This window comes from Antennarius striatus, chromosome 8 (assembly GCF_040054535.1).
Source record: "Antennarius striatus isolate MH-2024 chromosome 8, ASM4005453v1, whole genome shotgun sequence".
Taxonomy (NCBI): Eukaryota; Metazoa; Chordata; class Actinopteri; order Lophiiformes; family Antennariidae; genus Antennarius; species Antennarius striatus.
Genome location: NC_090783.1, coordinates 10977589 through 11003280, shown reverse-complemented (window position 1 = coordinate 11003280; position 25692 = coordinate 10977589). Strand labels below are relative to the sequence as shown.

At 40.4% G+C, this 25692-nt stretch overlaps 2 protein-coding genes and 1 long non-coding RNA gene across 5 annotated transcripts in view; 1 reads left to right on the top strand and 2 right to left on the bottom strand.

Moving 5' to 3' along the window:
- The window catches only part of wdr83os (WD repeat domain 83 opposite strand), a 57780-nt gene extending 41398 nt beyond the window's left edge, over window positions 1-16382 (bottom strand). The window contains exons 1-4 of one of the 2 annotated variants that reach the window (XM_068320936.1): window positions 16227-16381; window positions 15870-15975; window positions 13794-13891; window positions 11035-12096 (exon numbers count right to left, since the gene is read on the bottom strand). In XM_068320936.1, the coding sequence (XP_068177037.1) occupies window positions 12030-12096; window positions 13794-13891; window positions 15870-15975; window positions 16227-16279 (324 nt within the window). In that variant the 5' untranslated portion in view covers window positions 16280-16381 and the 3' untranslated portion in view covers window positions 11035-12029. Of the gene's footprint in view, window positions 1-11034; window positions 12097-13793; window positions 13892-15869; window positions 15976-16226 lie in introns of those variants that run through there. The other variant, XM_068320935.1, reaches the window with a different exon arrangement.
- An 82-nt stretch (window positions 16383-16464) lies between these two features.
- Window positions 16465-21228, top strand: wdr83 (WD repeat domain containing 83). 2 transcript variants are annotated; one of them, XM_068320937.1, is made up of 10 exons: window positions 16465-16611; window positions 16856-16966; window positions 17238-17358; window positions 17533-17638; window positions 18228-18276; window positions 18477-18603; window positions 18768-18835; window positions 19684-19792; window positions 20416-20530; window positions 20815-21228. In XM_068320937.1, exons 2-10 carry the CDS (start codon window positions 16864-16866, stop codon window positions 20968-20970), a joined length of 954 nt encoding a protein of 317 aa, XP_068177038.1. In that variant the 5' UTR covers window positions 16465-16611; window positions 16856-16863; the 3' UTR covers window positions 20971-21228. The 2 variants fall into 2 exon arrangements, with proteins under 2 accessions (XP_068177038.1, XP_068177039.1); XM_068320938.1 differs by having other exon boundaries at window positions 16571-16718.
- Window positions 17927-18271, bottom strand: LOC137599796 (uncharacterized). The gene is made up of 2 exons (XR_011036874.1): window positions 18002-18271; window positions 17927-17969 (listed from the first exon to the last, which is right to left on the bottom strand). It is a non-coding gene; the product is annotated as an uncharacterized lncRNA (long non-coding RNA).
- Window positions 21229-25692: the final 4464 nt, after the last annotated feature.

Sequence of the window (25692 nt, the reverse complement as noted above, 5' to 3'; positions counted from 1 at the left end):
GTTCTGATCGAGGGGGCCGTTCCTCCCAATCACACCCTTCCAGGTCTCACTGTCATTGCCCACGTGAGCATTGAAGTCCCCCAGCAGAACGATGGAGTCCCCAGTGGGAGCGCTCTCCAGCACCCCCACCAAGGACTCCAAAAAGGGTGGGTACTCTGAACTGCTGTTTGGTGCATACGCACAAACAACAGTCAGGACCCGGCCCCCCACCCGAAGGCGGAGGGAGGCTACCCACTCGTCCACTGGGGTGAACCCCAATGTACAGGCGCCAAGCCGGGGGGCCATAAGTATACCCACACCTGCTCGGCGTCTCTCACCATGGGCAACTCCAGAGTGGAAGAGAGTCCAACCCCTCTGGAGAGGACTGGTACCAGAGCCCAAGCCGTGTGTGGAGGTGAGCCCGACTATATCTAGTCGGAACTTCTCGACCTCACACACCAGCTCAGGCTCCTTCCCTGCCAGAGAGGTGACATTCCACGTCCCAAGAGCCAGCTTCTGTAGCCGGGGATTGGATCGCCAAGGTCCCTGCCTTCGGCTACCGCCCAGCTCACAATGCACCCGACCCCTATGGCCTCTCCCACAGGTGGTGAGCCCATGGGAAGAGGGACCCACATTGTCCTTTCGGGCTGCGCCCGACTGGGCCCCATGGTTGCAGGCCCAGCCACCAGGCCTGGCTCCAGAGGGGGGCCCCGGTGACCTGCATCCGGGCATGGGAAAACGTGTTCCAATGTTTTTCATCATCATGTGGGGTCTTTGAGCAGTACTTTGTCTGGCCCCTCACCTAGGACCTGTTTGCCATGGGTGACCCTACCAGGGGCAGAAAGCCCCAGACAACTTAGCTCCTAGGATCATTGGGACACACAAACCCCTCCACCACGATAAGGTGACCACTCAAGGAAGGGAAAACAAATTCCGGCAAACTATTTATTTAATTATTTATGGTAATTTAAACACGTATGAACCCTCCCCATACTGCAATTAAGCCCCACTCTATCTGTATTACCTTTTCCCACAGTGTTTTAGACTGTTTAAAGCACTTTTGTGTCTCACAGAAGTGCGCTGTGTTCCGATACTCACGGAAAGCAGCACACTTCTAGATGCCATCATCTAATAGAATGTGCGTAGGGTATCACGTGACTAACTACTAAAAATCTGCTATGTGGTGAAGCCACGCGTGGTGATGCGTGAATGCGCGAGGGATTACTGTACTATCTAAGGTCATGAGTGGGTGGGAGTTGGGGGAAAACTCACGACCACTCTCACCAACATTCACAACCATGGGCAATTTAGAGTCACAGATTTCCCCTTTTACTTTTTGGACTGTATGAAAACCCAAAGAGATTAGTTTCAAATTCATTTTAGAATTTAATGACATCTTTCTTGACATACGACCAAAAAAATCTGCAAAGTTTCGAAAATTTGCCAATCAGTTTTTGTGCAATCCCATTAAGAGACAGACAGACAGACAGACAGACAGACAGACAGACAAGGCCGTTTCAGAAAAAAAGATGTCACTTTGTCAGGTTCCTCTAAGTTTAAAATTTTGAATACATTTGTAACTCCTTAACAAGGAACCATCACCTTATCATGGTGGAGAGGTTTGTGTGCCCTTGGGATCCTGGGAGCTATGTTGTCAGGAGTCTTGTACTCCTGGTAGGGTCACCCAAAGCAAACAGGTCTCAGGTGAAGGGCCAGACAAAGAATGGTTCAGAAGACCTCAAGAAAAACTGAGAAGGGAAAAAAATTACCCTGCCTGGAGGAAGCCCGGGGCCCTCATCTGGAGCCAGGTTTGGATGGAGGGCCCGTCAGCTAAAACTACCTGGAATTGATGGAAGCATATTTTCCTGTCTGTCCGTCTCCCCCGGATGCAAGCACAGCACTGTGGCACATTGACTGCAGGTAACTTTTGCTGCTGCTTGTGGGATATGATGTTACTGTCAAATATTAAGGCACATTTGGAACAGCCAAATACCATGATACTGTGGGTATTTATCTTTGGAGTGATTAAAACAGAGGTAGGAGAAAGTAATATACATTACAGATGTACACTTAAATGAACAGTTTTATTGATCTGCATCTGCTGAATGTTTAAATATGAAACCGCTTACTAATATTCTCATCATGCCAACATATATTATTCCTCCAAAAATCTTTCTGTACTGGAGAAACAATTCATTCTCTGTAGATGCATCCATCCATCCATTGTCTTCCACTTTATCTGCCACAGTGGGTCACGGGGAGCTGGAGCCTATCCCAGCTGGCATAAGACTTGAGATGGGGAACACTCTGGGCACAACGCCAGTGCGCCGTGGAGCCACACACAAAGACAGACAACCACGCACACACACACTGACTCCTACGGGCAATTTGGGACCGGCCAATTAACCTGAAGCACATGTTTTTTGGAGGTGGGAGGAAGCCAGAGAACCCGGAGAGAACCCAAGCAGACACTGGGAGAACATGCAAACTTTGCACAAAGCGGGACTCGAACCCGGACCAGCCGTGTTGTGTGGCGACAGCGCTACCCACCGCGCCATCATGCTGCCCTTATGTAGATACAGTCCAGAGGTTATCTGCCTCACTCATTTTCGTTTGTCAAGTTAATAGCTTTACATCTACGGTATATATATAGTCTATATTTGAACTATCATAGTGAAGAACTCTTTAGCCTCTTTACTTTTAAAACTCATTTTTCCTTGCTCTTCCAAACAAGGAACCAATAATGACTACAAATGTCTCAGCTGGTTACATTAAATAAACTATCCCTCCTCTGTGGATCCTTTATCAGCAAAGGCTGTGCAATGGAAAATGCAATTATTATTATTATATTGAGATGAAGATGCTCCAGGGCCTGTGATGTTCACTGTTCTGTTTGAGCCTGTCATATCATGTGGAAAACCAGGCATAAACCAATGTGAGTTGACAACATTCAGAGATACAGATTCAGAGGTACATATGAACATGGGAAAACAGAACTAAACCATCTGTTGAATTGTCATATTACCTGCATTAATAAAATTTAAACCCCCCATCTGTAACATAGATGAAGTTCACTGGAATGGAGTCTCATCACTATAAATTAAAATTATTGGTTTATCGAAGACACTATTTAAGTACTGATAAAGTACAGACTCAGACTTCAGTATCTCAGGTACCAGTTGTCTGTCTATGAAGATGTGTTTTACAAATTTTTAAATTTGAAAAACAAACAGTTTCATGGATCAATTTCTTTACTTCTGGATCTGTGCTCTTGAAAGATAACAATCGTACTTCATTTATTGCTGAGAATTCTATCGATGATTTATTAGTGAATTTTACAGCAACAATATACAATCAAATCAGTTTTTCATAACACAGCATTAATTTCATGTTTAAATTTTACATGTATCTTAGTCCCAAATAAAAATACCATCAATATTTCACTAAGGGTTGTTCATGAATTCATTAGTCCATGTGTATGCTACAGTGTATACCCATTTCCTCAATGTTTCTACTTTAACCAGTATCTTTTGTTGCCCAAACTTCGCCAAATGAGATTACACCAGCTTTGTCACTTTTTATGTCAGAAATTGATTTGGGAACTATTTAAAATCATGAATGAGTGGTTAGAATACTAACCTAAAAGAAAAGATCTAGTATTGGTTGTTTTCTCTTGAAATATTTTTTTTAAATTTTTTTTAATTTAGTATTATACTAGCATAAGTATCATACTTAACATTCTATTTCACATCAGGAAAAAACTTCAATAATAAATTCTATCAGTGCAGTAAATGAAGCTTCAGTTGGTGTAAGTTGTGGCTGAATCAGTTACTGATTTAAAGGTATAAAATGTTGTATTTATCATACTATTACTTTAGGTTTAAGGAGAGCTTGACCCCAGCAGGACAGCCCTCGTTCAATTAAAACTGAATAAAATAAAATACTGTTTAAAATAATTAAGAAATTAAAGGAGAATCTCAAATCTTTGCTATGCTCCATTACTCCTCACTGCCCACTGCCCAACAGAAATGTTTCCAAGGTAAAATGTGTACAGTGGGAGGATTTTTAATATAAGGACAACCTTTGTAAATAAATATATAAATATAATAAAACAAACAAAGCAAACATACATCTAAAGTCATGGAATAACATGTCTGAAAATATATAATATTTACATAATAATAAAATCATCTCAGATTTAATTGAAGTGTTACTACTATTGCTATTTGTAACACGATTTAGTGACATGATAGGTATACCATGATTATCTTTGCATTCACTCCATATCTTTACCATGATTAATTCTTTTGACAAACATACTCTGTAAAAGCCACCTCCTGACCAACTGTCACGCAGAATAAAATCAGAGTTTGACGTATTTTAATGCCAGAGATATGATGATGCCTTCAAAGTGAAAATAGAAAATATGCAGCTCCCCTGTTTATTTCATTTAGGTTTACTCATACAAAATCATTAATAGAATAAATAATGGTTTTACAATTCTATGCATAAATGCTCCTGTTTTAATTTCTTTATGGGCCACTACTACTATTCCTACTATATTATCACCACTACTACTACCACTAATAATAATAATAATAATAATAATAATAATAATAATGCTAATAATAATAATAGTAATAAATACATAATAATATGTAATAATAAATAGTAGTAACACTTTTAATTAAATCTGGATTTCCGGCGGGCACCTCCCTCTCCACAGCCAGTGATCATCAAAGGCAGTGAGGTGGAGGTGGTAGAAAACTATAAGTACCTGGGACTGCAGCTAGACAGCAGACTTGACTGGTCACTCAACTTGAACTGTGTGTACAAGAAGGGGCAGAGCACCTCCTGAGGAGGCTGGCCTCCTTCAACATCTGTCCTAAGCTCCTTCTCATGTTCTATCAGTCTGTATTCTCCAGTGTGCTGTCATACGCCATTGTGTGTTGGGGTGGGGGGGCCAGGAAAAGAGATATGGACCGTCTGAACAGACTCATCCGCAGAGCGGACTCAGTGGTCGGGCTGAGCCTGGACTCTGTGGATATGCTTCTGGAGAGCAGGACCATGTCTAAAGTTAAGGCTATCATTAACAACATCAGCCACCCCCTGCACACCACCTTCTCCCAGCAGAGAAGCACCTTCAGCGGCAGACTGCGGTCACACAGCGCCTCCACAGAGAGGCTGAGGTCCTCCTTCGTGCCCTGTGCCATCAGGGGGTACAATGACTCTCTCAGGAGGAGCGGGGGGGAGGTGGCGAGGTCAGCACGGAGTTGAATGGATTTAACTTAATTTAATTTAATTTTATACTGTTTATATATATATGTATATTTTTTTAAATTGTATACTGTTTTATATTTTAATTCAATTTTATACTGTTTATATTTTAATTTTATACTGTTTATATTTTAATTATAGTTTAGTATATAAGTCCTGTTAGTGCTGCATGTGTCTGTTAGTGTAGCGTATGTCTTGTGGTATGTCCTGTGATGTCAGTGTTTCTTTTTCTCCTGGTGTTTATCCAGTATTATTCGTTATGTAATGCCTGAGCAGTGGATATATACAATTTCCTCCGGGATTAATAAAGTATCTATCTATCTATCTATCTATCTATCTATCTATCTATCTATCTATCTATCTATCTATCTATCTATCTATCTATCTATCTATCTATCTATCTATCTATCTATCTATCTATCTATCTATCTATCTATCTATCTATCTATCTATCTATCTATCTATCTATCTATCCATCTATCCATCTATCTATCTACAACAACAATAATAATAATAGTAATAATAAAAATAATCATCATTATTATTATTAACAACAACTACAATAATAATAGTAAATAATAATAATGATAATAATAATTTTTATTATTAATATTATTATTATGATTATCATTAACACAAAAAACTACAATAATTATTATTATTAATAATAATATTATTATTATACCTGTTTATCAGGTAGTCTGTTTCACGAGAAGTTCTAAGTCAGCAGGCTTATAGGACTCCAGCTGCCACGTCCTGCTCACCTGAAGGGTGAAGGTGGCTGGAGGTCTGGAGGATGGAAAACAGATCAGTAATAGCGCCAAAGAGGAGGAAAACTCATGACAAAAGTGATGCCTGCCGGACTGTGAATGTCACTGAGATGCCCAGAGAGAATCCTAGTTCTGGAGCTTGAAAGCAGGCGTGACATTTAAGGATCCAGTCTGTTGTATGAAGGATGTTCTAGTCTGTGCGCTGCATTTAGCTGTTCCTCATCCGAGCTCTCTGTGCGATCTCCCTCCAACATCCACTCCCCGTTACAGTAGTCTCCCTCCTCTTAGTACCTCTTCGTCTCTCTACCCATTTACACTAGACCCGTCCATCTACTTGGCAACACGTAAGTCGGTTTCTATTACTGCAGGCATGCTGGTCGAAATATCTTACATCAATCGTGCTTATTTTGAAATCACCTTTCAAACAATTAGTTTATAATTAAAAGTTCTTTTCAAGCAAATAACGAAAAGTTCAAATCTATTTGGAGAATACTTCCCAACTTTAAGAGAAAAAAATCGACAGCAATAACAGACAATAATAAAGAAAATTACAAATTACAAAAATTACAAATAATATGTTAGACAAGAAAAAGCATTAAGAAACAGCAAGAATAATCGTAATAGTTTAAAATAACGCTATACGTACTAATAATTAATTTATCGTACAATTATCAAATCTAATTAAAAAGAACTACAGTAAACCTTGTGATTGTTCAAACTCTGTTTTGTGCAATATTGTTCTGCCCTCTAGTGTCACAAAGAGATAGAGGCCTTTTGTCCACGAGTCACTTATTGTACATCAGAGCATAATTATATGATTAGATCGAACAAAAATCATCCTCTAACAAGACATCCAGAGAACTATGATGGATTTTAACATTCACATTACGAAATCCATTGATCAATGCAAATAATATGTGGTCAAGATCCTCTCCTCTGATAGCTGTCATCAACTGCTACAAGCCATGACAATGGCAGCTCTTTCGTTTTGTAAGGGCACTTCCTGTCTTTAATGATATGTGGATAGTTGCATCACATCTTGGATGTTGACCAAAAACTGGCATTGAACCACCCTCTCCACAGTAAAGTTGCATTGAGTTCAGAGTCTGACATTTTTACTAAACTATGACCACATCAAGCCTGTCTTTAATACAGTCTAATCAAGACAAAAGTTCTGGAGGGTTTTTTTTTTCTTAATGCATATCGGTCTGTGAAGCCTGGGTGGTTTCCCATCTGGTCCATTTTATGGGGAAATGGAAATGGACCAGAGGAAGTCAGACAGTTAAGAGCTTTTGGACATTAGAATTGGATCATCTCAAGTCTCAGTGATGGAGAGACGTCAGTCTTACGCTAATTAAATGTAATAATACATTGATGTTAATATACAGCATTTTTATGTGTTCTAACAAAAAACAGCTCAGACATTCACACAGGCCACATCCCCAACAACTGAGTAATAGACTCACACTTGGTCCAAAGTTAAGATTTGGAGAGATAGTAGCTCTACAAAATCCAGTTGAGTCCCATGCCCATGAGATTCAAATCCTGAAACAATATATTTTTATTCATGATGAAGGCCAAATGGGAGGACTGTCGGTGTCATGAAATTGTGTTTGTTTTGCTTGATAAACTCAGAGAACTGCTTAAACTCGGGCCAGACTTGTTTATTTTAACTCACTTACATCGAAGATACAGGGACCCCAAAATAGAAACAGGACTGGGTAAGGAGCTTGTTGTCAAGAGCCTGGATGATCAAGCTTTCACCCTGTGACTTGGCTGGGCACAACTAGAAAGACTAGTACGCATCTCTTCCAGGAGGTTAAATACAAAATACAAGCAAAAACAAACCCCTTCCTTGAAAAAATTGCTTTGGTCATTCATTAATTTTATTAAATCATCAGCAAACCACTTCAAAATTCAGATCACTTCAAAAAATAAAATGCAATAAATCAGCAGAAATTTTCTGTGAAGATCTGATGTGTGTGCTGTAATAACCAGGCATCTGACATAACCTGAAACAAGTGTTACCATAATTGTTGGACTTGAATATTTAACTGTTATAAGATATGCAATGATGTAATCTTTCATTAAAAAGCTGATACATGATCTGCTTTGAATCATATACATTTATTAAGTATTTTTTTATAAAGGAAGACAAAGGAAGAATCTTAAGCTAGAAAAAGAAGGTGTGATGTTCAATGTTGTTAGCGGGTATGCTCCACAGGTAGGATGTGAGCTGGAGGAGAAGGAGAAATTCTGGTCGGACTTTGATGAAGTGATGCAGAGCATACCTAGAAGTGAGAGAGTTGTCATTGGAGCAGACTTCAATGGACATGTTGGTGCAGGAAACAGAGGTGATGAGGATGTGATGGGCAGGTTTGGAATCCAGGAGAGGAACGCAGAAGGACAGATGGTAGTTGACTTTGCAAAAAGGATGGAAATGGCTGTAGTGAATACTTTCTTCCAGAAGAGGCAGGAACATAGAGTGACCTATAAGAGTGGCGGTAGGAGCACACAGGTAGACTACATCTTGTGTAGACAGTGTAACCTGAAAGAGATCAGTGACTGCAAAGTAGTGGTAGGTGAGAGTGTAGCCAAATAGCATAGGATGGTGGTGTGTAGGATGACTCTGGTAGTGAGGAAGATCAAGAGGGCAAAGGCAGAGCGGAAGACGAAATGGTGGAAGCTGAAAAAGGAACAGTGTTGCATGACTTTTAGGAAGGAGTTAAGACAGGCTCTGGGTGGTCAGGAGGTGCTTCCAGATGACTGGACAACTACAGCTAATGTGATCAGGGAGACAGGTAAGAGAGTACTTGGTGTGTCATCTGGAAGGAAAGTAGATAAGGAGACTTGGTGGTGGAATGAGGAGGTACAGGAGTGTATACAGAGAAAGAGGTTAGCCAAGAGGAAGTGGGACACTGAGAGGACTGAGGAGAGTAGACAGGAGTACAGGGAGATGCAGCGTAAGGTGAAGGTAGAGGTAGCAAAGGCCAAACAAGAAGCTTATGATGACTTGTATGCTAGGTTGGACAGTAAGGAGGGAGAGACTGATCTATACAGGTTGGCAAGACAGAGAGATAGAGATGGGAAGGACGTGCAGCAGGTTAGGGTGATTAAGGATAGGGATGGAAGTCTATTGACAGGTGCCAGTAGTGTGATGGGAAGATGGAAAGAGTACTTTGAAGAGTTGATGAACGTGGAAAATGAGAGAGAACAAAGACTAGAAGAGGTGACTGTTGTGGACCAGGATGTAGCAAAGATTAGTCAGGATGAAGTGAGGAGGGCATTGAAGAGGATGAAGAGTGGAAAGGCAGTCGGTCCTGATGATATACCTGTAGAGGTATGGAAGTGTCTAGGAGAGGTGGCGGTAGAGTTTCTGACTGGGTTGTTCAACAGGATCTTAGATAGTGAGAAGATGCCTGAGGAATGGAGGAGAAGTGTGCTGGTGCCCATTTTTAAGAACAAGGGAGATGTGCAGAGTTGTGGCAACTACAGAGGAATAAAGCTGATGAGCCATACAATGAAGTTATGGGAGAGAGTATTGGAAGCTAGACTAAGGGCAGAAGTGAACATTTGTGAGCAGCAGTATGGTTTCATGCCAAAAAAGAGTACTACAGATGCAGTATTTGCTTTGAGGATGTTGATAGAGAAGTACAGAGAAGGCCAGAGGGAGCTGCATTGTGTTTTTGTAGATCTGGAGAAAGCTTATGACAGGGTGCCCAGAGAGGAACTGTGGTATTGTATGAGGAAGTCTGGAGTGGCAGAGAAGTATGTTAGAGTGGTGCAGGACATGTATGAGGACTGTAAGACAGTGGTGAGGTGTGCTGTAGGTGTGACAGAGGAGTTCAAGGTGGAGGTGGGACTGCATCAGGGATCAGCTCTGAGACCCTTCTTGTTCGCTATGGTGATGGACAGGCTGACAGACGAGGTTAGACAGGAAACTCCATGGACTATGATGTTTGCAGATGACATTGTGATCTGTAGTGAGAGCAGGGAACAGGTGGAGGAGAAGCTAGAGAGGTGGAGGTTTGTCCTGGAAAGAAGAGGAATGAAGGTTAGCCGCAGTAAGACAGAGTACATGTGTGTGAATGAGAGGGACCCAAGTGGAATAGTGAGGTTAGAGGGAGAAGAGATCAAGAAGGTGGAGGATTTTAAGTACTTTGGCTCAACAGTCCAGAGCAATGGAGAGTGTGGAAAAGAGGTGAAGAAGCGTGTACAGGCAGGATGGAACGGGTGGAGGAAAGTGTCAGGTGTGATGTGTGATAGAAGAGTTTCAGCTAAAATGAAGGGAAAGGTGTACAAAACTGTGGTGAGACCAGCGATGTTGTTTGGCCTAGAGACAGTGTCACTGAAGAAAAGACAGTAGACAGAGCTAGAGGTAGCAGAGATGAAGATGCTGAGGTTCTCTCTGGGAGTGACCAGGAAGGATAGGATCAGGAATGAGTACATCAGAGGGACAGCACATGTTAGAGGTTTTGGAGATAAAGTGATAAAGTCAGAGAGGCCAGACTGAGATGGTTTGGACATGTCCAGAGGAGAGATAGTGAATATATTAGTAGAAGGATGCTGAGTTTTGAACTGCCAGGCAGGAGGCCTAGAGGAAGACCAAAGCGGAGGTTTATGGATGTAATGAGGGAAGACATGAAGGTAGTTGGTGTGAGAGAAGAGGATTCAAAGGACAGGGCTAGATGGAGGAAATTGATTCGCTGTGGCGACCCCTGAAGGGAAAAGCCGGAAGGAAAAGAAGAAGATAAAGGAAGACATCTGTTTTTATCCAGCACAGTCAGTATTGAATAGATTTAAATACATGCTATTCATCATTTTGCTGGTTGCATAAGTATTTGGTTTTAATCACACAATAAACTTTTCTATCACTCTGTCTCAGTAAATTTCCAAACACTTGAACTCATCTAATTTGAGTCACTCACACACACGCACGCACGCACGCAAGCACACACGCACACACAGTTACAATAATAATTCCATTGATAGGACATAGGAGGTAGTTTCAGTTCTTTATTCGAGGGATGAGAAACCGGAAATCACATTACAACCGGAACCAGAAACCACATTCCAACGCCCGCGGAGGAGTGGCTGAACACTAGTCACGATCTAATTGGACCAGAAGACATCATATCATCTCATGCAAATTCCTTATCTGAATTGTATAAAAAACACCGGGCAGAAAGATAGTGCTCTTCTTAGCTGCATTGTTTCAAGACCCGTTTACTGCAGGCATTCAGGGAACTGGGAGAGCCCGGATATCTGTATTAGACTTGTCAGGAATAAACTTTTTAAACTTATGATGATCGGCTAAGTCTCCTACTTTACCTAAATAACAAGAACCCACGGAATAACAAAGCTTTACGGATTACTCTGCCTCAGTATAGACATTTATTTATAATAATGCTGGAGGGAGATCTTGTTTGAGATGCTCCTTTTATTGAACTTCAGCAAATGTATGTTCTGAGTCCTGTCTTCCTCTATTCTTCCTCTAACAAAATAGGTGCAGCTTACAAACAGGAGTGTCATTACTGCTCTCTAGTTGTCACACTCCATAACTTATATTGCAGCAAGTAAAGCTTGACCATGTTTGTAATTTCCACAGAAATATTGAACAAGGTTTACAAGTCATTGCTACATAAATAATACACCTTAAATAGTGGTATTAGTACGGCCTTCTCAAATGATAGAGATATATAGATACTTTATTAATCCCGGAGGAAATTAAAGAAGGAAGCTCCTTTTTTAACAGCATATATTTATTTATAAAATCATGCAACAGATCAAACAAGCAAACTTCGGAAAAGGTTTAAGGGAATGCATGAGAATATATTCAAGAAACATTTTATCCCTCCTCATTGTCCACCCCACCCAGGTCAATTCTTCTGTCTTTCATCTCTATCCCACTGTCTTCCTTTCCGTCTCTACTTCTACTCAATAGCCTCGGAGTCCAACTTCATCTCCAGTGATTTATTTTCATTCTCCTGTGTTTTGTCTTGGTTACCATGGTGGTGACATTGGCTGCGGGTTCTGGAGGTATGACATCACAACTGCTGATATGGACAGCCTGGAGACAGTAAAGAAAGTGTCATTTTAGTTTTAAAGTAATGCTGAGTAGCATTTCTTAAACATCTTGCCAACTCAGTGCAAAAAGACATCAGTTCAGTATATTTCTGGTGCGTGATACAACACTCAAGTGTAATCCATAAATGTTGTGTATGTTCTGACATTCTTATTCTTTCAGTTAAATTTTACCTGTTGCTAATTACTTGTCAACTCTCCCAGTTGTTGGTTGTAAAACTAATTCTTTGAGAAAAATAAATAAAAGTCATACCTGCATCTTCTGAACTGCCACACTAACCTGCTATATTTCTACAGGACATCAATGACCCTCTTAATTCTTTGTAATTACAGTTGGGCATTGAGATCAAATATCATAACCCTAATACCATCAGAACTGTTGCAAAAACAAATTCTGCTTATCAGTTCCTAAGTCGATTTTGCTCGTGGAAGTCAGCTTCTATAGTATCACTTCACTTCTTGGATGGGTTTTTTTAATCAGGCCACATGATGCACCACTGCACCCAGTGCACAAATGTGTGGTTTTATTTTGTCTAAAATATTTCCAAATGAATGGTGTTTGTACATGGTCATTCCTAATTATTACATTTTGCAGAAAATGTGCTACATTGTCATACACTGCACCATTCTCTGGATATGAAATGACTTGTATCAGACTGAGATGTTCAGTATGTCACAGAGCTTCATGTCATTACTACTACAAATATTGTTCGAAAAAGGGATACAATGAGTAATCTAAGAAATCTGAAAGAGTGAAGAATCATGACATATATTGTCAGACTTAAAAACACAACGTTTATGTTCCTTCAGAACTTTATTTGCTCTTGACGTGAGCAACATAGCAGGTGCAATTCCTGCTTCCGTGTTTCTTTGTGCAAAGCTCCCCCACCTCATTTACCATAAAGTGCCAAGTAGATGAGCAACATATTAACATATATATCTTTTCGGCAAAAGCATTTTTGGCAAAATTATTCTCCAGCTGCCTTTCAATGATTCAACAAAATTATTTTACTGAACTGACATTTTATTATCATTAATCTAAGGAATCAATTTAGAAAAATCCCAAATGATCCTGGCAAAGGTTTAAAATGTATGGCTGGCCTATGTAAAGCCACTGTAATGAAAGTTATCTAGCACTGGCCACCATCCACAGTTCTTTCAAACTTCAAGGAAATTCCCCTTTCTTTAATGATACGAGTAGACTTGCATCAAATCTTAGATATTGACAAAAAATATCCAAGTTGCATTTGTCATTCATTGTCAGAAATTATTTGCTGATCAAAACAGTTTGATGCTGAGGAACAATAAGTGCATCAAGCCTGTTTTTATGACAACCTCATCTAGGTAAAAGATCTGGAGGCTTTTACTGACTGCATATCAGTCTGTGAGGCCTGGATATGTGCCCAAGTCTGGTCGTTTTTTAGGGGCAAATGAAAATGGACCAGTTGAGGTTAGACAGTTAAGAGCTTTTGGACATTAGAGTTGGCTCATCTCAAGTCTCAGTCACAGAGAGAAGTGAGTCTACCTTACACAAATTAAATAGTAAATCAATACTATAACATGAATATATAGTATATTTTCTTTTCACATCCTCGGTAAGCTACTGAATATAGTCCTGTGCAGTGCAGTGTAGCCACACACTATATTTTCGGTACGAACAAACACATGGTGCTGTATACTCACATGAAGCTGCTCATCATTTGTTTGGTGTCCTCTGAACTTCTAGAATTTGCAAAGCTAATAAAAGAGCAGTAGACAGCGATCCAGGCACACCATTTGAGCTGAAACAAACAATAAGACACAGGTTGCAGAGGTCAACTGCACTCGCTACGATTAAGATCTAAACTTATGTCTAATTAACAGGACACCCGAAATTCTACTACATATAAATTAATGGTTTGAAGCCAGACAAACTCAGGGCATGTGAAAAAGGCTCAGCAGTTTAAGTACAGTAGTATGAAAAAGTTTGGGAATCTGTGATAATTTTGAAGGGTATTTAAGGTGGCTAAGAAGGCCTTCATGCAGAGGAACAAGTATAACATTCCGGAATAGCCATCTCAGTCCCCAGACCTGAATATTACTGAATATTTGTGGTGTAATTTAAAGTGGGCTGTCCATGCTCAGACCAACTGAACTGGAGATGTTTTGTAAAGAACAATGTCATAAATACTTTCAACCAGAATCCAGACCCTCTTAAGAAGTGTTTAGAGGCTGTTATTTCCGCAATAAGGAGGTTCAATCATCGTCTTGCAAACGGCTTTTCCACTGTCGTGGGTCGCGGAGAAGTGGAGCCTATCCCCACTTGACTGTGAGGCGGGGGAAACTCCGGGCACGATGCCTGTGCGCCGCGGAGCCACACCCAGACAGACAAACACGCACATACACACACTACAGTCAATTTGGAACGGCCGATTAAGCTGAAGCGCATATTTCTGGAGGTGGGAGGAAGCCAGAAATACCAGAGAGAACCCACACAGACATGGGGAGAACATGCAAACTCCACACAGACATCTACTCTATATTGATGTAATTTTTGTGATGGGTTGCCCAAATTTATGCGCATGTCTACTTTCGTTAAAAAATTATTGCACACTTTCTGTAAATCCTATAAACTTCATTTCACTTCTCAAAAATCAGTGTTTGTCTGCTATATGACATATTTTACTGAAATTGCTGATCTGATAAAACCAGTGATTTATTATGGAAAATCTTGAAAATTATCAGGGGTGTCCAAACTTTTCAGACCATTGTATTATGAAAAAATAGGGTCAGTTAGGGGCAAAATGGATAGTAGTATTGCCTCAAAGCAAGAAGGTTTTGGGTTGGATTCCTGTCTGTGAGGACAGGAATTCTCCTATCTGCGTGGGTTCTCTCCAGGTTCTCTGGCTTCTTCTCACCTCCAAAATCATGTAGGTTAGGTAAATTAACCAAAGGTGTGAGTGTGAGCATGTGTGTTTGTCTTTTGTGTAGCCCTGAAATGAGCTGTTATCTTATCCAAGGTAACCCGCCTATTGCCATAGCGCACGGGGATAGCCTCCAGCAGACCTGTGACCCACAAGGCAGATAAGCGGCTGTAGATGAGGCGATTGCATTCGTCTCCTCTACAAAAAAATGGACGTATGAAAGATCATGAGAACATGGAAAATACCACAGCAGTAGCTGACAAATGGAAGCGATCAATGATGAACCAATAAATGCACGCAAACACACACGCGCGCGCGCGCGCACACACACACACACACAGCATTGCAATTTTTCTTCTCCTTTCAGCTTTTCCCTTCAGGGGTTGCCAAAGCAAATCAATTGCTTCTATCTAACCCTGTCCTAAATAATAATTTTAAATACAATATATGAAAGAACACCAACAGGAAACAAACATTTTGATGTCACACTCAGATATATTCTAATAAATTCTGAGACATTTCAGGAAATAATTTGTTCAATGTAGGAAAAAAAATAAATTAACAGGAAAAAGTTGTTATTTTGAAATTCAAACAATAATACATTGTTAAGTAGCATTTACTGGACTAGGAGCCTAATATTATATAAATCTACTACTGTCCCCCATTGTTTTGTTCGTATCATTGGTGCTGAAAGGCACATTCTGTTCCTTAATAATTCATTCAAAAGGCGAGTTTAACACTGTTCTAGCTGGGCCAACTGGGCTGGTCCAGGGTCTACCATTCATGATCAACGCCCCTTCGGAACAGACAAACAGGCATGGACATGAAGAAGTCAAAGAGCTACAATGTTGTTCACCTTGAGCATCAGTCCACACATGCTGAAGATCATGCCCAGCAGGTTCATATAGTCAGGCGTGGGGTCCTCCAGTGTGGGATTAGTCTCTGTGCTAGGTGGTTTGTACCTACGACACCATAATTAAAAACACAGCATAACACAAATTAAATTTTAAAATACGATGCAGTTTGAATATTATTATATTACATGCTTTATTACAAAATACGTCGCTAATCCCCCTAAATTATGCTCACGACTGACTGTAAATTTAGCTAGCTAGCTGTTAGCTAACGATAATCCTATTACTATGGTCAGTTACTTTCGTCAACAAAATAAGTTTCCGTCAACAAAATAGTTTTCCCAACGTGAAATACTCACCTTAAAATCTTGTTTTGTCTCCTCGGATCTGCTAAATTGTTGGAAGACATCATATAATGCGATGTGGTCGACAGTAATATTTGATTAAAAACCCTCAACCCCACCGAGCTACAGCCTGCTGACCGAGTCCGTCAGTGACGTACTTAAAGGTAGCAATGTCCGGAGTTTCGAAATAAAAGCTTAAAGCAGTCACACCGCCAAGATTACAAGCAGGATATTTTTAAAAGATTTTGTTTTGACAGGACTGTATTGTCCCAACGTGCATTGCGCGTGTCTGCTTCTGTGTTTGGGCAGAATTGATGCTCCTGTATACTATATCTGCGTGGTAATTTATTCCTGTGAATGTAAGTGGTGGTAGAAGAAAAAGGAGCGTCAGAAAACCGCAGTGAGTAGGAAAGGCACATGGAATACTGTGATGTTTAAACTACTCTGTAGTTTCCTTTAAAATAATTGAACATGAGGAAGCTATAATTACGTGGATTTCTCCTTGCTGTAAGAAATGCTCCTTACCTAGCTCATGATTATCCAGCAGTGTTTGAAGCTTTGTTTGAGAAAGTGTGCAGAGTACACATTAACGCCGCAGCTAAATGTAAGTGCAGTTGTATACATTTTCTTCTTGCTCCTCACAGGTTACGCTATGGCGTTCCCTCAGCCGAGGCCCCAGGCTCCTCAGCTTCCTCGGTTTCTACTCAGGACCATAGATTGTCAACAAGGAGCCGTGAGGGCTGTTCGCTTCAACGGTAAAACTGAAAAACAACATTTTTCTTTAATTCTAATCTTGAGGCTCAGTCTTCTTCACTTAACAGCAAAAGCTGTGTGTTTTGTTACTGTGACTATGGAAACATTTATTACCTCTGCTCAGAGGATTAAGTGATTGAAGTCTGTTTGCATCTATGTGTGTGTCTGGTATATTTGGTATATTTGTTTTAATTCTCCATGTGACTCATGAGTCATCCATAAAATCTGGCTATTTTACATCAGTATTTGTCTCATTTCTACTTGCTTGGTCAGCCGATGGGAACTACCTTCTCTCTTGCGGCAGCGACAAATCTCTGAAGCTGTGGAGTGTTAGCCGAGGGACCCTTCTGAAGGCGTACAGTGGCCATGGATATGAGGTCCTTGACGCAGATAGGTGAGCTGATTGTCACATTCTCTTCAAACATATCAGGAAAGTTAATTCAGAAATGAGACTCAAGATGCATGCTAGTGTTTCAGCCATGAGAAAAATAGCAAAATGCTAATGTGCTGCAGAGATCTTTGTTATGTTCTTTGTTAAGTTTTTTCTTGTCATTAACCGTTTTAACAGTTCCTACGACAACAGCCAGATTTGCTCGTGCAGCTCTGATAAAACAGTGATCCTGTGGGACGTTGGCACAGGCCAGGTCACACGCAAACTCAGAGGTCATGCTGGGGTCAGTCATGCTGTAGTTTTTTTGTCTTATTGTTTAGTTTATATATATTTTTTATATTTCTCATATTTAGGGCGGCAGTGGCTCAATGGTAGAGATGTCTTGAAGACGGATCGCCCGGCCATTGGATCGATTCCCGCTCCCGCCATGACATCCCTTGGAGTGTGAGCTGACAGTAGGAGGTGTCAGCTCACCTCCCAGCCACTGCCGAGGCGCCCTTGAGCAAGGCGCCGTCCCCACTACAAGCTGCTCGTTTGGGGTGCAACCTCCGTGCACGAACCATCATTCTGCCTCCCCCTACTCTTTCTTGTGTGATGTGTCACTAATTGCATGCCTACAGGCCCCTAGTGCGTTGTGTCCTGGGGCCTGTATTCAAAAAACTATGTGTGTATGACTAACCAAAAACATGTAACCACATACAAAGAAAGTGTGAAGAGTGTAAAGATCATTTCTCCACGTGTGGACAATAAAGTGGATTTAATCTTAATCTTAATTCCCGAATGATTTCAATTTCTTCTTTATTCTCTCCCTACTCTTGCTTTATTTAATTCTGTTTCACTTTTTGTGTGTCATTTCAATTTTCTGGTGTCAGAAAGTCAGCTGTGTTCAGTTTAATGAAGAGGCAACTGTCATCCTATCTGGTAAGTCCTCAAGTAAAATGTCTATAATGCACATTACTTTGTGCATTTTGTGGTATAAGTCATTCAGTATTTATCATGGGAAGTATCTTTCCACTTGATCATTGAGTTGTCTTTCTAAACTTGCGTGTGTTTGTATAACCTCAGCTTTGTGTATACTAATCCATTTGTTGCCTGTTTTTATGTGTTTTCTCCGATTTAAGGGTCCATAGATGGAACAGTTCGTTGCTGGGACACCAGGTCCAGAAGATTTGAGCCCATCCAAGTTCTGGATGAGGCTCGGGATAGCATCAGCAGCCTAAAAGTGGCTCAACATGAACTGCTTACTGGGTCTGCACATTTACAATTTATCATCTCTTCATTCAATCTACTTCAGTTTAGATTTGAACTGGGAGCAAAGATGTAACGTTTCCTAACTTTCTCCATTCTCATGTTTCTCCAAGTAAGACATAAACTTGATTTTTTTTTTCATTCTGCATCTTATTTCAAAACAGATCGGTGGATGGAAGAGTGAGGCGCTATGACCTGAGAATGGGGCAGCTGCATGTTGACTTTATCAGTAGTAAGTAATGTTATTTTTCAATACTTGCTAATAATAATAACTAAAAAATTGCTGCTTTATTGATATCAGACGTGGTAGTGTTGGAAAAGATACTCTACTTAGGTAGGTTTTCAAGTTAGATTATAACTTGTTATAAATTACTTACATTGGAAAAAACATTGGAACTACAGTTGTGCAGCCATGAGAGAAGTCTTTATGGTTAAATAAAACTACATTGAAAAAATATTTCAAAATATTTTGTCTAAAAAATAGAGACATAAATGCTTACCTACTTAACTGTTGTGAAGGATTTGTGCACGGGTCTAATAGTGGTTTTTTATTTACTGTTTATAGTGTTAAGTGATCCGCTTACATCGCAGTTCAAATGCATATATACGTATAACCACAGTTGAAATATCAAGAAAGTTCTCTACTCCAACACCAAGTAGTTCTGGTGGCAATAGCTCAGTCCGCTGGGTCTTGAGCTGGGGACCAGAGGGTGGAAAGGTGGTTGGACAGATGCCAGTTCACCTCCTAGGTGCTGCTGAGGTGTTCTTGAGCAAGGCACCACCGCCCAACAAGTTAAGTTGCTCTTTGTGGTGCAATATAGCTACCCACCACTCTAATATCACCCTGTCCCTAATCGCATACGTACAGACCCCCCTATGTGTGTTCAGGGGCCTGTACGTACATACGTGTGTAAACATAGAAAGAAAATTGGAGTGGAAAAAATATATATATATATATTTTTTTCCGTCTTCATGTGAGGGCATCATAATAACTGTTGTTAACATTATTTTATGGAAATACCATTGAAATGTAACAAAATACGGAACCATGTGACCTGTATATATGTTGGTGTCTTCTAGGTCCCATCACGTGTGTGTGCTTCAGCCAGGATGGTCAGTGCACTCTGAGCTCCAGTCTGGATTCAACTGTCAGACTGCTGGACAAGAGCACAGGGGAAATGCTAGGAGAGTGAGTGCTGTTCACTCATCTTTACAGGTTGCTGTCCTTCCATCACAGCTTCAAAACCCACTGTGTGTAATTATGAGATTATGAGTGTTTCTTTATAGCAATGCAGATAAGAGGCAAAATATGATTCCAGCAAAAGCAGTACTTGTAATTAATAAAGTCAAATTACCTTCAGTGACTAAGCACCTCAGCGATTTGTCCCTCCTTACTTAAATAAGTGAAATACACTTTGATCTCCAGTGGGGTACAGTGTCAGCAATGATGAAAAGTGTTTTTGTACAGCACAATACACTGAACAAAGCATGTGGTTGTACAAAGTAAATTCTTTGAAACAATTTGCCCCTTCTTTTAACCAAATTAAGAGTCATAATTTTGAACAAGGTAAGTAGAAACACTACAAAAGCTACTACTAAATCCTGAAGGCATTAAAAAAAAAACCCATTACTAATGGGTTCACTGAGTTGATGGCAATTGGAATGTGATGGTGTAATTATATTGATAATGTTAAGCCTGTTTATTTACCTGGTTATAGTTTCTGGATTACAAGACGTGCTGTACATTAAACAATCTCGCTGACCAGATCATACATGATGATACAGACTTGTTTGTATGTTTGTTTTACTCAGGTTCAAGGGACATACAATGAAAGGCTATAAGCTGGACTGTTGCCTGTCCAGTAAAGACACACATGTCCTGAGCTGCTCAGAGGATGGACACATCTATTGCTGGGACTTGGTGGAAGTAAGTCACATTTTTGTTCGTACTCCATTTAAAATAAAAGGTTTCATATAAGCATTTTAGTAAATATATTGGACAGGTAGTTGGCATTCAATGCAAACTTCTTCAAATTCTAATGAGTTCTTTATAAAGCGAAACAGCAAACTTATGGACTTTATTTATCTGTACTCCAAAAAAGAATTACATTTTGGAAATAACCACTCATCTCTCAAATAAGTCCCATCCTTTACTTGGAAACAGACTCCGAAAGTATTCTGAAAGGGTGTTGTTATTTTTGTGGCCTGCAGGGATCTTTGTCCTTGAAACTGCCAGTGGGGAAAGCTGTTGTCCAATCACTGTCCTTCCACCCCACGGAGACCTGCCTACTGAGTTCCATGGAGGGGCGGGTCCAGGTGTGGGGAGCAGAGCCGGAAGATAGTGAGGAAGATGGGACGGCCACATAGAGATGATGAAATTTGTCTTAAGCTAAATTTTGATAACTAGAGCGTATAATTTTGTGCATTTAAGATCATAATATTAAATCTTGAGAAACCTCATGCTGACATAAACATAACTTTATCTCAAACAAAACACAGTATTGTTATAGGTTTAATACAGAAATAATCAGTACCTAAGTAATATAGATACACATCAACCATTTAGATACAGCTGAAATATTAGCTAGGATATCACTGTGGTTATGATTAAAGTTTCATGATATATATCAGACTATATTTTTTGTTTATGGGTGTTTTTGACAAACTAGATGAAAAATGGGATCAAATTGCTTTAATTAAAAAATATAGATACTGTGTCCTAGTGTATGGGGTGGTGTGCTCCTTGTAGATGTAAATTGCAATCACTGATATACAAAGCAAAGAAGGAAAGAAAGGAAAGAGTGACAAACTGATTGTAGAGTCAAGTACTGTAATGTAGGAGAGAGAAACAAACGTGTTGCAGCAAGTTTTTTTAGAGCAATGAAATAGAAAGTCATATTTGTTCTAAAGGTTTCATCCTCGTTTATCTTCAGATGTGAATACACTGCAGGTGAGATAAATAATTTTTAAAACACTAAAACCGGAAGTCATTGGCCATGAAGAGCAGGTTATCAGTGTTATGTGCGGGGTCATGCCATGCATCTATACAGTAGTTATGACTTACAGCTCTTTGAACATTTAGTTTTCTTGAGATGAAAGCAAACCCTGAATTCACAATAGGTAAAGAGAAAAAAAAAATTTTTGTTCAAAGATGTCCAGGGTATTGTGTATGAGTCTGGATTTAGTTATTGAGTGATTCAGGCAGATTTATTTTTATACAACACCATAAATAAACATTTTGTGGAACGAATGTGTCGCTGAAAAATGCCTCAGTGCGTCGTGAGTGAGCTGGCTGCTGGCTGGCAGTCCGGTTAACGGTGGTTGGTGATGCTGGTCCCCCTTACGGCCCTTTTCTTGTGGGCCGTGCCCATACCAGATTGCCTCCTAATGTTCACTTCACATATCTCGATTGCACAATACATAATAACTTTTACGCACATATGGGGCACAGTTAGGGTTTTGGGAATGGATGGAGGGCGAGGGCAGTGGGCTTGGTTGTGGGGCGGATTGCAGTGCTCTAGGGCGCTGCATCCTCCCCATATACACCTCACTTGTCCGCCATCCTTCAATTTTAATGCAACAAACACACCCTGGCAGTGGCAGCCGCTGCCTCCTCTGGGTCTCTGTGTTCACGTGGTTCTTGGTGCCCCCGGTGGCTCTTCGGGTGATGGCTTCTGGGTGCTCCTGGCTGACAGGGTTGGGAGTACTCAGCTAGAATGGCCCTGTTGGGTTCCAGTAGTCTATTTGGGTTTTGGTTTCCATCACACATGCATGTTGGTTCCGGGCTTACTAGCTCCTGTCGAGTCCAGTTATTGAGAACCATTGGGTCCTGTCAGAATGTGATGAGTCTCTCTTCAGACATCACAATCTTATGCCATCTATCTTCCTCCTACACTGTTTTCCTCTGATGGCCTATTCTATACTGTCAGGACCTCCACTAATCCGGTGTTTTATAACATTGGCATCAGTTGGTATCAGTTCTAAGATACAATAACACAGCCTCAACCTTTTTCACTCCAACAGCACTACCTGTCTATCCACTACCTTGTTTGTGTTTTCTCTCCCTGTCTCCTTTTGCTTTCTCCCTTAACTCACAGAGGTGCAGCACTTACCTCTCTGGCTCACAATAAGAAATTCTGATAAAGAATGACAATTTAGTTCCCAGATAGGACCGGTGATGGTCACATGCATGCATTAAAATATATAAAAGATTTTGCTGCAAGACTAAAATAAGCATTGATCTCATAAAAAGTTGACCCCCTTTTATGGGTTTAAACTGAGAATACATGCAGACAAGACAAAAAAATAAAACATTTTGTGTTAAATTCTCATCCTTTAATTTCTGTCTTATAATCATGTTCCCATTAAAATTGTTCATTTCTGCACAAGTTCCCTTCATTAGAAATAGACTATACATTAATAGGGACATATACAGTAGGACAGATAGGGACATTAGAAAATAAGTTAATCAGCATGAAAAAAAAGGCACCAAATAAATAAATAATTTATCTAACATAAATACAGTCGGACTGTTGGTGAAAAAAAACAGAATTTTTAGAAACTTCAATCGGCTGTGTTTGCAAAAACAAAGTATCTACCCAGCTTTGTTCATATGATTCCTCACACCATTAACCAAAAAGTTTTTCTAAGAATTTCAAATAAATACATGTCAGCTTATTTACAAAGACGTCAAGTAGTTTATTGTACAATTATGTCTCTGTGCAATGTGACCCTTTTAGCCTCTTTTGTCAGAAAATCAAGATTCCGAACATGGTTTGTTAAAAGCAGAAAAAGCCTGTAACTATTAGCTACAGGGATTTTATGTGTTTATTATTTTACTCTACTGAGGATAATTTAAATCAGTCAAGCTGTATGTATGAGTTTTCACCTAAAAGTAATGAGAAAATAGCTTGATGTTATGCTCATTAAGTTCTTCAGGATAGAACTTGGCTTCTTTCCATTTTACAATGAAGCACTTTGTTAAAGTCATAAAATAGCCTGCCTGACAACTTTCAGAATCACCTTGTCGTCATTAACAACCATACATACACCCGTACTCTCACCTACCCCCATCAGCCATCCACATTCAGCTGTTTAGCCCACACAGCTGCAGCCTGCCGCAGATAACTTCTCCACTTTGTGCCAACGATGGGAGTTATCAAGGAAGGCCATATCCTCATGGTGGGTGGGCCTACAGCAGGGCACATTGTGCCACAGATCCCCAGACACTGGTTGAGGGAGCACCCCACTCAACAGCAGGTTGGAAAGGGTGAGGTCGTGGTTGGAGTGGACACGGGGACACATCCCACTGCAATACTTGAAGAGGATCATTTCATCCGAGTCGTAGCCTAGCCCAAGGTCTCGAACCTGCAGCAGGATTGAGCGCAGGCGACACTGAGAATCTGAAGTAGAGCGAAGTGACCGTTTCAGGGTTACAGAGTGGTGTGGTGACCCAACTCCAGAAGCATCAGTCAGGCCATCTTCCGTAGCTGGATCTCTGATTCCCTCGACATCTTCTGCTGACGTGTATTGAAATCCTGTTTCCTGTTTCTCACCTAAGACAAAGCAGAGAGGATTGTTATACACCTGATTTACAGCAGTGCCCACAAAAAAAAAAAAAAAAAATCAACTTAAAGTGTGTCACTTTGGTGGTAAAATTTTTCAAAATATCGCTGGCTTAACCCTGAGTTCCCTCAAACTGATGCATCCTTTTAAGTGAAAATGTCTGTTGATGTGATTAAGCGCTTTATAAATAAAAGTTGATTTGTCGAGCAAGATACTTAATCCCAACTTGCTCCCTGGGGGTCATAACGACTACCCACTGCCCCTCAGGGCTGAGTCAAATACAGAGAACTAATTACCCTCCAGGAATCAAAAAGTATTAAAAAAACAGACTCTCAACGTAAATGTTAAACTTACAACATCCTAAAGGGTGAAAAACAAGTTTTAGGTGAGACAAAAATGAGGAAAGACACAAAATTTCAAATGAAGCAAAAATTGAACATTATAGGTCATGACCTTCTCTAAAATCAGGACTTACCCATCAATACTCTTAGCCAATGGCTTTCTCCTCTCTGTACACAGAACAGAACCACAACCATCTTCAGCAGGGACCTCATCTTTACAAGCCTGTTCTTCATCTGAACCGTCGCCCAAAGCGAATGAGACAAGTGTGTTTTTGTAAGCCTGCGGGTCCAAGAGATGCTTAAGATACAGACAAGTCACAACCTCCAATATATAGCCCTCAGAGATAAGGGGGGTGAAGGGATGAGGTTTATGGGGGAAACAGACACTAACCCATTACTTGCCAATAGAACATCCCTCTCACCTGAGCCTGTCAGGGAGCGTAGGAGTGCTTGACCGAGAATTTGTCCTGTTGGCATTATCTAATTGGTGTAAATCACTGGCTTATTGAGTTTCCTCCAGATGTTTTCCAGAGGATGTTGGCCCCTGGCAATATGGACTCCCAGAGGTTTTCTTCAAATCTGTTAAGGAGTGGACAAGGATGTCACGGAGATGATGGTGAGAAGTATGCAAGATAAATGAATCAGTAGATAGGTGGCTAGACAGACACGGATGTGGAAAGGCAGGCAAGCAGACTGCCAAGAGATTCATCATAGAAGGAACATCATCAGTAAGTAAAGACAAAATTTAAGTCTTATGGAAATTCCTAAAACAGCCCGCTGCTCTTCTGGTGACACTTTTCCTATAAAAAACAATGTTAAAAATCAATAGAAAATATTAACAACTTCAGAAACTAAGAGGAGAGGGAAGTGAGGTTATAATTAGAAATAGCTCGGCCTGTTTCAGCAGACATTCCACAATGGGTGGTTCTTCTTGAACTCCTCCATAAATTGAGGGATTTCATCAACAATGTGTGGATGACATGTAGAATGTGCATTATGTAACAGTTATAAGGCCTACACAGGCAGTGATTGGAATTTGGGGTTTGCAGGAAAGTGTATATTTAGACCTTATTTCCATCATCCAGGGGCAGGTCTACTAACGTGCATTTGTATGCAACTGATTTTCAACAGCGAATTCTCATATAATGAAAACACGATGGTGAAAAAGTGACACCGCCTTCCA